The sequence below is a fragment of the Eurosta solidaginis genome, chromosome 1, assembly GCF_040869045.1.
Source record: "Eurosta solidaginis isolate ZX-2024a chromosome 1, ASM4086904v1, whole genome shotgun sequence".
In the NCBI taxonomy this organism is placed as follows: domain Eukaryota; kingdom Metazoa; phylum Arthropoda; class Insecta; order Diptera; family Tephritidae; genus Eurosta; species Eurosta solidaginis.
In genome coordinates, this window is record NC_090319.1 from 391,411,472 (window position 1) to 391,424,369 (window position 12,898).

At 36.6% G+C, this 12,898-nt stretch overlaps 2 protein-coding genes across 4 annotated transcripts in view; one reads left to right on the top strand and one right to left on the bottom strand.

Annotated features, from left to right (window-relative positions):
* Nucleotides 1-12,898, bottom strand: part of LOC137238487 (putative leucine-rich repeat-containing protein DDB_G0290503) — a 187,784-nt gene that overhangs the window by 144,232 nt on the left and 30,654 nt on the right. The gene's annotated exons all lie outside the window — the stretch shown is intronic.
* Nucleotides 10,807-12,898, top strand: part of LOC137238488 (lysosomal acid phosphatase) — a 118,857-nt gene continuing 116,765 nt past the window's right edge. The window contains exon 1 of one of the 3 annotated variants that reach the window (XM_067763541.1): nucleotides 10,807-11,332. In XM_067763541.1, the coding sequence (XP_067619642.1) occupies nucleotides 11,183-11,332 (150 nt within the window). In that variant the 5' untranslated portion in view covers nucleotides 10,807-11,182. The remainder of the gene's footprint in view (nucleotides 11,333-12,898) is intronic. The other 2 variants (XM_067763540.1, XM_067763539.1) reach the window with 2 other exon arrangements.

Below are 12,898 nucleotides of genomic sequence, written 5' to 3' on the forward strand. Positions count from 1 at the left end.
GTGCGTCGGTGGCCATGGTTTTGAGGGTGGGTAATGTACCGGGCGTCGCAACAACACCCGTGGCGCCCCCTATATATATAATCGGCCTTTTTATTTTAATTTTCAGCCTTTTTGTTTTTCCCCCTTTCCAGTTTTTTTTAAATTTGGTTTTCAGCATGGTTCAACTATATACAGGTTGGCACATCTGTAAAGCAACAAAATATGTCTGTTCAAATTGTCAAAATCTGTGTATTAGTGTTGGTGCGAATGGTATGGAATGGAAACATAACACTTAGCAGTTTTTGTATGTGTAAGTAAAATGTTGCCAATGTGTTGGTTTCATTTTGAGTTTGCCATCTCCTTTTGACAATCCCTTCGACAATGCAATGACATAAATAAAATCAGCTGATGAGATGAGCCAACCTGTACATAATTGAACCATGGTTTTCAGCGTATAACCGGTAATTTCCGGGTCGATAATTTTTTTTGCGTTTGATTTATTTTTGAATTTCTTTTTGAATATTTAACGGTCTGTCCGTGACATCCGGTTCGACCGGATGTTGTTTTAAAGTAATTTACAGCGTTTTGCGCTTTGTCATTTTTTTTTTTAAAAGCATTATAGGAATTTTTTCTGCTTATAGCGCAGGATAGCAAGGTTGGCAAAAACCCAGCCCAGCCGACATGACTCATAGTAAAGGTTTACAAGTATGATATGTATGAGAAGGAAACAATTCCTTTCTCTTTCTAACACACTGCCGTTTGACATTTCGGTCAGTGTCAAACTATTGTGGAACTCAGTGGAACCTGCGTGGAACATGCGTTTAACACTGAACGAAGTGTCAAAATTACCGGTGTTGCTGTCGTGGAAAGCGACGCAGGGAAACAAAAAAAAGAGCGTAATATAAGAAATGGGTGCTGTGATGGTAAATTGTTTTGAACGAATTTAGTATGAAAATGTAATACACCTATATGGGTCCTGTAACAACGCGTGTTATCTATATTAAGTCAGGTGATATTTATTCATTAATACAATTTACTTTTATAATATAAACTTTTATACAGAACAATTTCATAACCAAAAACCACAAGTCACTTCGCTATCTATCAGCTGATTCGCCCTCGCTCTCTTGTCACATTGTTAACATTCTCATTCGCTTGCATGGCAGGGTTGCCACATCTCTCCCTTTTTTTTCAGTTTCAGCTTTAAACCGGCAGACGGATTCCCTTGGTCGACATTCTTGTTGGGCTGGCTACATTGTTCATTGTTCGTTGACGATGGATCGGCCTGCTCCACTTGAGATTGGTCCAGGATAGTTGAGTGGTGGTCGCTGGTGTCATCCGTTGGTGATTGAGCTGATAACACCTTCTTGCAGTGACTTACGTTCCATTTTATCTTTTTTCCCTCACCTAGCAGCTCCACTTCATTGCCATTTCTTCCAACAACTTCATATTCCGTTAAGTCAAAATTTGGTGTCAGCTTAGATGGAAATATGACATTTTTCACGAGTACTTTATCTCCCACATCTATGGTGGACTGTTTAGCGCCCCTTCTGTTTATTCACGAGATCATTATCTCTCGCTGGCGAATCAATAACTTCTTCCACCAGATCTCGCATGTCCGGAAGTTTGTCCCGGATCGTCCTATTGAACATCAGCTCTGATGGGGTGAGACCCGTAGTTCCATGAGGCGTTACATTATACGTCAATATGAACTTCTGTATTTCTTCCTTGGGGTTGGATTTATTTAAGTTAGCAATTTTCAGACGTTTGACCAAGGACCGGTTCATATTCTCGACCTCCCCGTTCGCCTGTGGCCAGTATGGAGGAGTTGTAACCAGAGTTATTCCATTACATTCGCAAAAGTTTTTAAATTCGGAACTGATGAACTGCCTCCCATTATCTGTTCTCAATGACCTTGGAATACCAAGTCTGGCAAAAATTTCTTTCATTGCTGTTATTATTGCCTGGGACGAGATGGAGCCGAGGAATTTTATTTCTTGATAGCGAGAGTAATAGTCAATCAAAACCATTTGGGAAAGGACCCAACAAATCCGTTGCTACAAACTGCCATGGCCCATTTGGGAAAGAATGTCGCTGCATTGGGGAAGGACGAGGTGGATTTGATACTAGTAAACAGCTTTTAAATATTTTCACATGCAAGCCGAACAAGCTTCTCTATCCAGTCCTGGCCACCATACTTTTGCCCTCAAGCGACGCTTCATCGCGGACTCCCCGGGGTGGCCTTCGTGTGCCAAATGAAGAACCCTCTTTCGTAATACCTTGGGTATCACAATTCTGGTACCCCGCAACAAAACGGTGCCTATTGATGAAAGCTCATGCCGAAACGGATAATAGCAGTTGGAGGTGTTAGTTTTCCACCCATCCATTTTAATGTGCGTAATGGCAGTAGATATCTCGTGGTCAGCCGCACTCTCTTTAGCTATTTCCGTGTGGGGAATAGATATTGGGGTAGCGCTGGAAACTATATGACAAATACTGTAGTCACCCCCTTCATCGAACGAATTGCACTTCCCAATTCTACAAAGTCTTGATACTGAGTCAGCAATATTTTCCTTACCGGAGCGATAAATGACTTTGAATTTGAATGCCTGTAATCTCAAGGGCCATCGCTCAATTCTCGCTGGAGGCTTTGAGGTTGGCTTAAATATCGCCTCCAAGGGCTTATGATCAGTGACGAGGTCAAATTCCAATCCGGCCAGGTAATAAAAGAACTTCTCAACGGCCCATACTAAAGCGAGGCTCTCTTTTTCAGTTTGTGAGTAGCGCCGCTCCACCTCTGATAGGCTTTTGCTTGCGAAACTTATTATTAGGGATCATCGTTACTGTTAAATTGTATCAAAACGGCTCCAAGAGCTACTGGGCTTGCATCCGCTATAACTTGTGTTCTCTTTTTAGGGTCGAAGTAAGAGAGATCCGGAATATGAGCTAATCTCTGTTTTAAGTCCCCAAACGCCTTTTCCTGACAACTTGACCATATAAATTTGTTGTTGGCTTTAAGCAATATTCTCAACGGCTCTGTCATGTGTGATAAATTGGCAATAAACTTTCCCACATAAGTTACAAGCCCCAGGAAGCTTCTTAGTTCCTCTTTTGTTTCTGGTGGTCGAAAGTTCAAAATTAATTTCACTTTTTCTGGGTCTGCTTTGATGCCGTTACCTGATAATATGTGTCCCAAAAATTTAAGTTCTGTAGCTTTATACACACATTTATTTTTGTTCAACAGTACTTCGTTGTCCTTAAATATCTTTAAAACTTCTCGAACTGCTTCATCGTGTTCCAATTCGGTTTTTGCAAAAATTATCACATCATCTAAATAATTATGCGCGTTCTTGCATGGCGCTAGTATTTCTGCCAGAACACGCTGAAAAATTTCCGGTGCTGAATTCACACCAAAAAGTAGCCGCTTATATCGAAATAACCCCTTATGAGTGATAAAAGTCGTGATTTCTCGACTCGATTCATGTAATTCAAGCTGATGGTATGCATCTTTTAAATCCAGTCTTGAGAAAAATTTTGCTCCACGCGCTTTAGTCATGAACATTTCAAAAGTCGGTAAAGGGTAGTTTTCGCGCAAAATTGCCTTGTTTACTACACGCATATCGATACATAGTCTTAGCTCCCCATTTTCTTTAAAAACCACCACAATTGGTGAAATCCACGCGCTCGGACCCTTTACCGGCTCTATTATATCGCGACAGCACGCTTCTTCCAATTTGGCCGCAACTCTTTCTTCAACGGCCACTGGAACACGTCGCACTGGCTGTTGGACCGGTCTTACGTTTAAGTCGATAGATAGTTTAATTTGTCTATTTTTAATTTTTGGGAAAGGGTGTACTGTCTCAACTCGACACGCTTCTAACCCTAGTTTTAGAACGTTGAGTTGAATTGCTGTTTTCTTACCCAAAAGTGATTGACTGCCTTTCTCGACAACATAAAATGTAGCCATTACTTCTCGATTTTTACCCACACTAATAGGGGCCTCAAAAATTTTCAAGACATTCAGTGGCTTATCCGTTGCGTATGCCCTAAATCTATCCGTCGATTGAGACCTTACGTTCCACATAACCGCTTTGTTGCAGTTAAGTAAATTCCAGTGATTTTCGCATAACAAATTTGCTGGCGACCCGGAGTCAATCACCATTTCAACTTGTATGCCTCCGACGTTACAGATTAAATCCTCATCTGTTTCGGATCTGCCATTAATTCTAAAACACTCTAAATCTCTACAGTCATCATCGCTTTCCGATTGGTCTTCAATGTTACGCACATTGGAAAATTTCCTTTTTTTTGGATTGGGCTTATTGGTTGTGTCTAGTGGTCTTTTTGGATTTCTAGTTTTGCATTGTTTAGCAAAGTGCCGCAGTAGATTGCAACGTTTGCAATGTTTATTACGAGCTGGACATTTATTGCTATCATTTGTCTTCTACATCTCTCTTTAAAATCCATATGTGCTAAAACACGACCAAAACCGTCGGGAGAGGTATTAATAAAAGCGTTTTTGCCTCGCTTCCAATAATTCGAATACTTTTTCGCCTTTGGACTATTGATAACAGGACAAAAGGCGTCTTCTCATTTCTCTTTCCACATTTTTGGACGAGTTATTGCAGTTGACCTCGGTTTCGCGGAAAACTTTTCAACGGGTAGAAAAACAAGAAAAACTGTTGGTAAAATTGTTTTGCGCGGATATAGTTTTGGTCTCCAAACTGGTGTTGGACCCACCCAGGGTAATTTTTTATAAGCGCGGCCGAAGGACGCCAATGCAAAAAGGTGTTCTGCGCAAAAATACTATGGATCCCACCCCCGGTTTCGGAGCGCTCCGGGGCCATTTTTCGATTTTTTGGAAATATCTTTTCGCTGAAATAAAATTCGTTCAAAGAAATTTACCATCACTGCAACCCATATCTGATAGTCCGCGCCTTTTTTTGTTTCCCTGCGTCGCTTTCCACGACAGTGTCAAACGCATGTTCCACGCACGTTCCAATGAGTTCCACAATAGATTGACACTGACCGAAATGTTAAACGGCGGTGTGTTAGAAAGAGAAAGGAATTGTTTCTTTCTCATACATATCATACTTATAAACCTGTACCAAATATCATCTTTGCCTGTACTATGCAGCAAAACAATGTACACAACACCATTGTTTACTGTATAGTTTGGCAGCTTAAATAGAGCTTATGTTGTGAATAGAGTGGAAGGCAGTGGACTAGTCATTCGAATGTCATATAATGAAGGAATTGATGTTCGGAGTTTTTTCAGAATTTGCCCGAAATCCTGAATCACAAAAGGGGATGTAGTTAAGTACGAAAATGAAAAAATGTGGTTAGGTTTTGCTCCTGTTTTAGCAGGAGATTTTCATTTTAAAAACGTAATATACAAACCAATGTTCATTCTATTACTTTGTTAGCAGGAGATTTTCATTTTAAAAATGTAATATATAAACCAATGTTCCTTCCATTACTCATTTTATCAATGGAGCTTCACATGCACTTTACAATAACATGCTTTTTATTTTTACGAACTTATTCCTCAATGACTTCTTAAATGTTCTTCTTAAATATTATACATGTGTTTAAAGTAGCAGGACTAAAATAATATTGACAAATCTGATATGTCAAACTAATTTTATATAATAAAAATGATTTCATAAATTGCATGCATTTTATACATATGCATTATATTTAAAATTTTCTCTAACTATTCGTTTTGTGCTGACTAAATTTTGCTTATGCATAACTTTCTTTGGCTATATAAGATAACAATTCCAGGGGCCGTTAACAAATACTTTATTTGAAAGAAATCGTTCAGTGATTCGTCAAATAAGGGTTACTTTAAATAACGGACGTTAAAAGTTCCCCTGTCACATGAGGAAAAATGAAATACAACTATTTTTATAACATGAAGATAGACAGAAATTTTATTGGGGATTGCACTGCGACCGTTGATCTATTGTGCCCTCTTCAGATTTCGTCGCGTTCCAGGAGGATATGTTCCACCGTCTCTCCTGATCGATCACGAAATCGACATGAATACAAAATTACGTTTTTATTTAGTTGAACGGCGATAGAAATTTTTATATTTTTCAAGAAATCCAGGAAACTTCAGGAAGAACCTTAAGTTTTTAATTATTTGTGTTTTGCTTTGACGTTGGCGGTGCGTTGTTTACAGATTGAAGCAATTAAAGCGCGTGTGTTCAAAGTCACATGTAGACGCGACGCAAGTACCAAAACCACTCAAAAGTCACCATAAGCTTAGTTGCTTCATGTGTTATTTATCATTATTAATTAAAAATGTTGGATCTCGTAAGAAGCTAAACTTAGGCAAGATACACACGAGACATAGCTTCGTAAACGCGTACAAAATATGGAATGCAGCTACGATTTTCTACGCCTCAAGATTTCTTATGCTGTACCTAATACGCGGCTATGAAGATACGCCTCGTATGCATCTTCCCTTAGATTATTATCAAAGAAAAAATACGAAGTATGCAATGTGTAAAAGATTAAAATATGCAAAAGAAGGCAATTGGGAAAAACTTTACAACAACTAAGGCATGACAGCTGAATGCGTTTGTAACCATTTCAACTATCGTAGGAGTGCGGGTTCGACTCCCACTCCCGGGAGAAATGGCTTTGAAGAGATTTACAAGGTATAATCGAAACAGCTGTCGCCTTGTACGTCCTGATGTCACGTTGTTTAAATTTTTCCCAAATTATTAAATAAATTATAAAATTAAAAATTGCTTCAAATAAATGTTTTCATACATTTAAAAAAAAGCAATACGGGCAATCCCCGATTAAATCATACAAACAGACAAAATTGGTTAATTCGTTGTAAATAGAACAAACACAGCAACAATACCAAAGTTTCTTTGAAAACCAGCCTTACCAGCAAGCATAGCTTTAACACTTAATTGCATACGAAGTATGCAATATGTAAAAGATTAATATATGCAAAAGAAGGCAATTGGGAAAAACTTTACAACAAATAAGGCATGACGTCGCTGAATACGTTTGTAACCATTTCAACTATCGTAGGAGTGCGGGTTCGACTCCCACTCCCGGGAGAAAAGGCTTTGAAGAGATTTACAAGGTATAATTGAAACAGCTATCGCCTTGTCCGTCCTGATGTCACGTTGTTTAAATTTTTCCCAAATTATTAAATGAATTATAAAATTAAAAATTGCTTCAAATAAATGTGTTCATACATTTAAAAAAAAGCAATACGGGCAATCCCCGATTAAATCATACAAAAAATGCTTTGTTTTTTAAACTTTGCTTTCGCTTCCATACTACTATTTCATTATTAAAAAAAAAATTGTTCTGAAAAATGCAACCTTGTCACACACGGTTGCCACGCCATGTTTTCATTTAGGACCAAAATGCAACGAAAAAAATACCAGATCTCAAAAAAAAGGGCCAAATTTTATTGGTATACAAACAATTGGGATGTTTCAATGGTTTAATATACAAAATTTTAATAAAGTAGAAACTTGGTTTTAATTCAAACTGCACAAACAAAAATAAAGTGCACCTTTAGGTATTATATGTTCTCATTTCTAGGATTAGTCTATGTCTTTCACCAACCAAACGTTGTGAACCTAGTTTTGCTTGATTGCAATGGAATAAAGTGCATAGCGCAGTTAGGTTTTATTAAAGAACGGTTAAAAAATTTGCGTTGTGGCAAACTCAGTAAATGGTAAATAAAACTAAGCAGTGGTGTTAATGCTATTTTTATAGATGTTTACTTTTTCCTTAACAGTTTAAAATTCATACCAGAGCCTAGATTCAGTAAGTGTGAGTTGGCACTCAGACTAAAAATCAAGCGTCTTAAAAGTTTCAACTGTGTAATAACTGAATACCGATCGAAATATCTAACCATTAAAACAAGTGTTTTTTCTGATAAGTCCGTTGTTTCATCAAAAATTAATGACAATGTCTTTGCCAGAACATTCAACACTTCCCTATTTAATGCCTTGCCTAAATTATCTGCCGGGTGCAATGTCATTGTTCTGCTACATTTTATAGATAGAGCAATTTTCGTGGTAAGAATTTCATTGAGGTGTAAATTGGTTAGGTTTTTCAATTATTTTATACGATGTTAAATGATTAAGTTGAAATACGACTTTTCTAGTCTTTAGCTTTACCGGAAGTGCCGGCCACAATATTTATTTTCAAGGTTTCCCCCTATTTTCATATCGATAGTTTTACAATATTTACAATAGGGTTGCTTAACTTCTAATAACATAAGCTACATGTACATAATGGGTTTACAGAAGTAAATTGAAAATTATGTGTGGGTAATAGATTTGCCGAAAATTTTATTAGCAGTATTTTGAATTTTTGTTTCAGTGAAAAAGAAATAAAAGTACCAAATCCGTGCCGAACAAGAACCAAAATTGAAATAAGGACCAGCGGACCATATGGGGTTGAAAAGGGCCATTTTTTGTTCAAATGGACTGAGGTGGCAACCGTGTTCTCAAATGCAAGCTTCCACATCAAATACATACACATATAAGTACTTTGACATTACGAAATACCATTGTAAATTTTACCAAGTAGCGCAACTAACAGCTGATCGGTGAAAATTCGCACATTCACACGCACAGTTCTCGACTCAGTTTCAAAACAACACTTTAGATTATTTAACTCAAATTTTAAAGTGAGATAATCTTTACGAATTTATGTACATAGAATATATAAGGCGTTTTTGTTGTTATTAAAACAGTAGTTTTATTTTTATTAAAGCTTTTATCAATTTTTTTTTTTAATTTTCAAAAAACTCCGAACACCATTCCTTCATTTTATGACATTCGACTGCCTAGTCCACTGCCTTCCACTCTATTCGCAACATATCCTCTGTTTAAGTTGCCAAACTATATAGTAAACAATGCGAAATACATTGTCGCGTTGTAAGCCAAAGTATTTTTGCATAAAACCGTTTTGACCACCACAATACCACAGATTAAGTATAAAATTTCACAAAAATAATAAATTTTTTCGAAAAATCACACCGAATAACTGCAGTCCTTGTTTACGAATTTAGAAACAATGAGAATGGCAAACACGAACGAGTATGAAATATAATATCAAAACGTATATGCACATGGTTTGAAACGAAAATGCTTTAAAAACGCATGAAATTTTTAAATTAAAGTTGAAAAAAAAATGTTAAAAACTTTAATATAAATAAATAATATAACAACAAATACGCCTTATATATTCTATTTATACATCAATTGGTAAGGTTTATCTCACTAAAATTTAAGCTAAATAATCTAAAGTTTTTTTTTGAAATCAGCTGTTAGTTGCGCTACTTGGTAAAATTTACAATGGACAATACTTTACAGAATCGCATGGAAATTTGAAGTGTAAATTTTCTGTGTGAATGAGTTTTTAATAAGCATGGCGGAACGATACAACATAGTACAGGCAAAGAGGATAAATACAATAAGATCCGTCACTCGTTATTTTTTTGGCATTTACTCGATGTATACTGAGAGGTAGTCGCTACTTTTTTTTTGGGCGAGATGTTTATAAATGTCTTCTATACATTTTCGTGGGGTATTTGTGTTTATTTTTCGACTGTATTAAATTAATTTATTTAATTCTTTTTCCAAAAATCACAGTTGCACAAGGGGCCTACACGGCATGGATAAATGCGAGACAATTAAAAATGTCCCTCTCAGAAAACATTCGGCATCAATTTTTTCAATTTCCAGCGAGATACTCGCCACAAAATAACGAGTGACGGCTCTTATTGTATTTATCCTCTTTGGTACAGGTCTACAAGTAGGATATGTAGCAGCACGCACATACACAGCAACGCTCACCTGAAAAAATACTTGTTCTTGTTCGTTTTTTTTGTGGATGCAATTTGGCACTGTTGTACTTCTTAGGTCCAAAAAAAGGTTAGTAGCCGCTAACGAAAACTGCGTTAAAATGTAATTGTAAAATTACAAAGAAATACTCTTATATATTTTCAAACGAGCACTTAATTACATCTCTCTTTAAAATACATATTTTTTGGACAATTTTAATTAACAAATTGTGATACTTTATTACCGGGGCGATTGCTAAAGCAGGACCAAAACCATCGGGGGAGGTATTAATACACGCGTTTTTGCCTCGCTTCGAATAATTCGAATACGTTTTCGCCTTTGGACTATTGATAACAGGATGAAACGCGTCTTTTCATTTCTCTTTCCACATTTTTGGACAGGTTATTGCAGTCGACCTCGGTTTCAAACTGTTTTTCGCAGAGAACTTTTGAACGGGTAGAAAAAATTAGCACCAGTGTTTGTATTCTTAATATTGGAATAACTACGCGTCCTCAGATACCCCAATTCAAGACTTTTGTATAATTTTCTGTAGGACCCATATAGGTGTATTACATTTTCATACTGAATTCGTTCAAAAAAATTTACCATCACAACAAACATTTCTTATTTTCCGCTCTTTTTTTTCCCTGCGTCGCTTTCCACGACAGCAACACCGGTAATTTTGACACTTCGTTCAGTGTCAAACGCATGTTCCACGCAGGTTCCACTGAGTTCCACAATAGTTTGACACTGACCGAAATGTCAAACGGCAGTGTGTTAGAAAGAGAAAGGAATTGTTTCCTTCTCATACATATCATACTTGTAAACCTTTACTATGCGATACAAGGTGGCAGCATGGGACAGCTGATAATAAACTTTTTTTAATTTGATTCGGCGCAGTACGACTTTGACATTTGTCCATCGAATTTACAAAAACAAAGTACATGGAATTTTTACTCATGTTTGTAGGTATGTTACCATGCTGCCACCTTGTATCATTCCGCCATGTTAATTAGTTTACATTTTTCAGTTTTTCATAGTTAGGAAATTGACCCCTGCTCATTGTAAACATTTACTATGGCTCTGCTAAATAGCCCGGCGAACAACTTGAAATAAAATAAATACAAAATGTTATAAAAATACGTAATAAAGTAAAGTGGACGATTGAAATGTGTGAACTATTTATACATGTGCATATTTACATACATACTTAGATACGTACATATGCTCAAAAAATGTTTTATTATTAGTACCTACATACATGTACATATTAGTTTTTTTGTGTTTGAATACTTGGCAAGTCAGTGAAACTTTTACCAAACGAAATAATTTGTGTGAAATCATAAAGTAGCTCATACGTCAAGATGGTCAATGTTGATTGCCAATCGAGACGCAGCACCAGAATATCGGTTATTATATTGGGCTGTGCGCTATGTACCGTTATGATGGCATACTTCGTTTTCGGTGATAATAATGATGAACAAGGGTTAAGAAATTTACGAATGATATCCATCGTAAGTGTTACAACATTTAAGAGATAGATACAGTATAAATACCTCCATTTACTTACTGATTATCTCCATTCTAAAGACGGTTAAAGCACTGCCACTCAAATTAAGTTATACGCGTTCAAAAATGTCGGGAGACGTGTCAGACGGTATTAATAATCCAAGGCGGAAAAAAATAATTTTGCGTCTATCAAAAGATATTCCCAAAAAATTACCTCGTACAAAAAGGGGCTGGAATACGTAGTATTCATAGCTGCGGGTAGTGCACTAAATTTTGATTGCACTACGCTTTCATTAGCATTACACACCTCGTGTTCCAATCGTACATGAATCAGATATGGATAGAGATTTAACATGCAAATGCAACAACTATGTGATCCATATGGTTCACATTGTTGTTGCATTTGCATGTTAAATCTCTATCCGTATCTGGTTCATGTACCACTGGAACACGAGGACTATATTGGAAAAATTTTAGTGTATTCTGAAGCTGAAAATATTTTTACAACTAATAAGCTTTTAAATTTTAGTGAAACATTTTTCAGCTTCACTACCACTATAGCTGAGTGAGGCTGATAGTTTTTACGACTCAACTGTGAGTGAAGGATGGTGCATTAATGTATTACTACCAACTATGATAGTATTTTTGCGCAGAACTCCTTACAACGACATGAACACTTTAAACGTCAACTGCAAATATCTCCTGAGAGAGTTAAAACTTTTCTTTGTCTTCAGGCTATTGTTGCCGAGGTCAAGAAGCGTCGTTTGATACCTCTCCCGATATTTTTGGACGTGTATTAGCACTCCATCCCGGCTGTAAATTGTTACCCCACAACAATACTCTCGCGATGAGTTTTGAACTCCAAATCAAAGGTAGCTCCTATACAACTTTTGTGATTGGAGCAATATCAGTGTGACAATTAAAAGTTTTAATTTAGCTACATTCCCATATCGCAAACATAAACAGCTTAACAGCCTTACATATATCTGATGTTTGCGTAGTAGAAGCAGCGTTGCCAGAACTTTTTCAGAAAAAAGGCTAGATTGACAATAATAGCCGTGTTTTTTAACACGCGTATATCCGTTTACGCTTAAACTTTATATTGACTGCTAAGAGACAAACTATAAATACACCTCTGAAATTGCTGCGCATAAATTTTGTCCTACTAAATTTCAATACGCATTATACTCAGATGTAACTGAAATATGTGTCTTTGTTTCACCCTGTACACTAATTCTATGTATTATATGTGTGTCCACAATTCATCGCAACTGATTCAGCTATATGTTATACCCTATGGCCATCAGAGCGTTGCGTCTCCGCTTTTCGGTACACCCTGTTGCTGTAGCTAGTTGTTTTACCACAGCCGCTAGATGGGTCTCCTAAGCATTATCTAAGCGAAGATAGGCGTTTTTTAACACGCGCAAACGAAACGTATACGCGCGTGTTAAAAAACACGGCTAATAAAAACTTAAAAAAGGCGAAATAAAAATGTTTGAGGGTAAAAAAAGAAGCTAAAAGTTTAAGGCAACTTTCTATACGTTTTATTAATTTTTTTCATAAAAAAATAA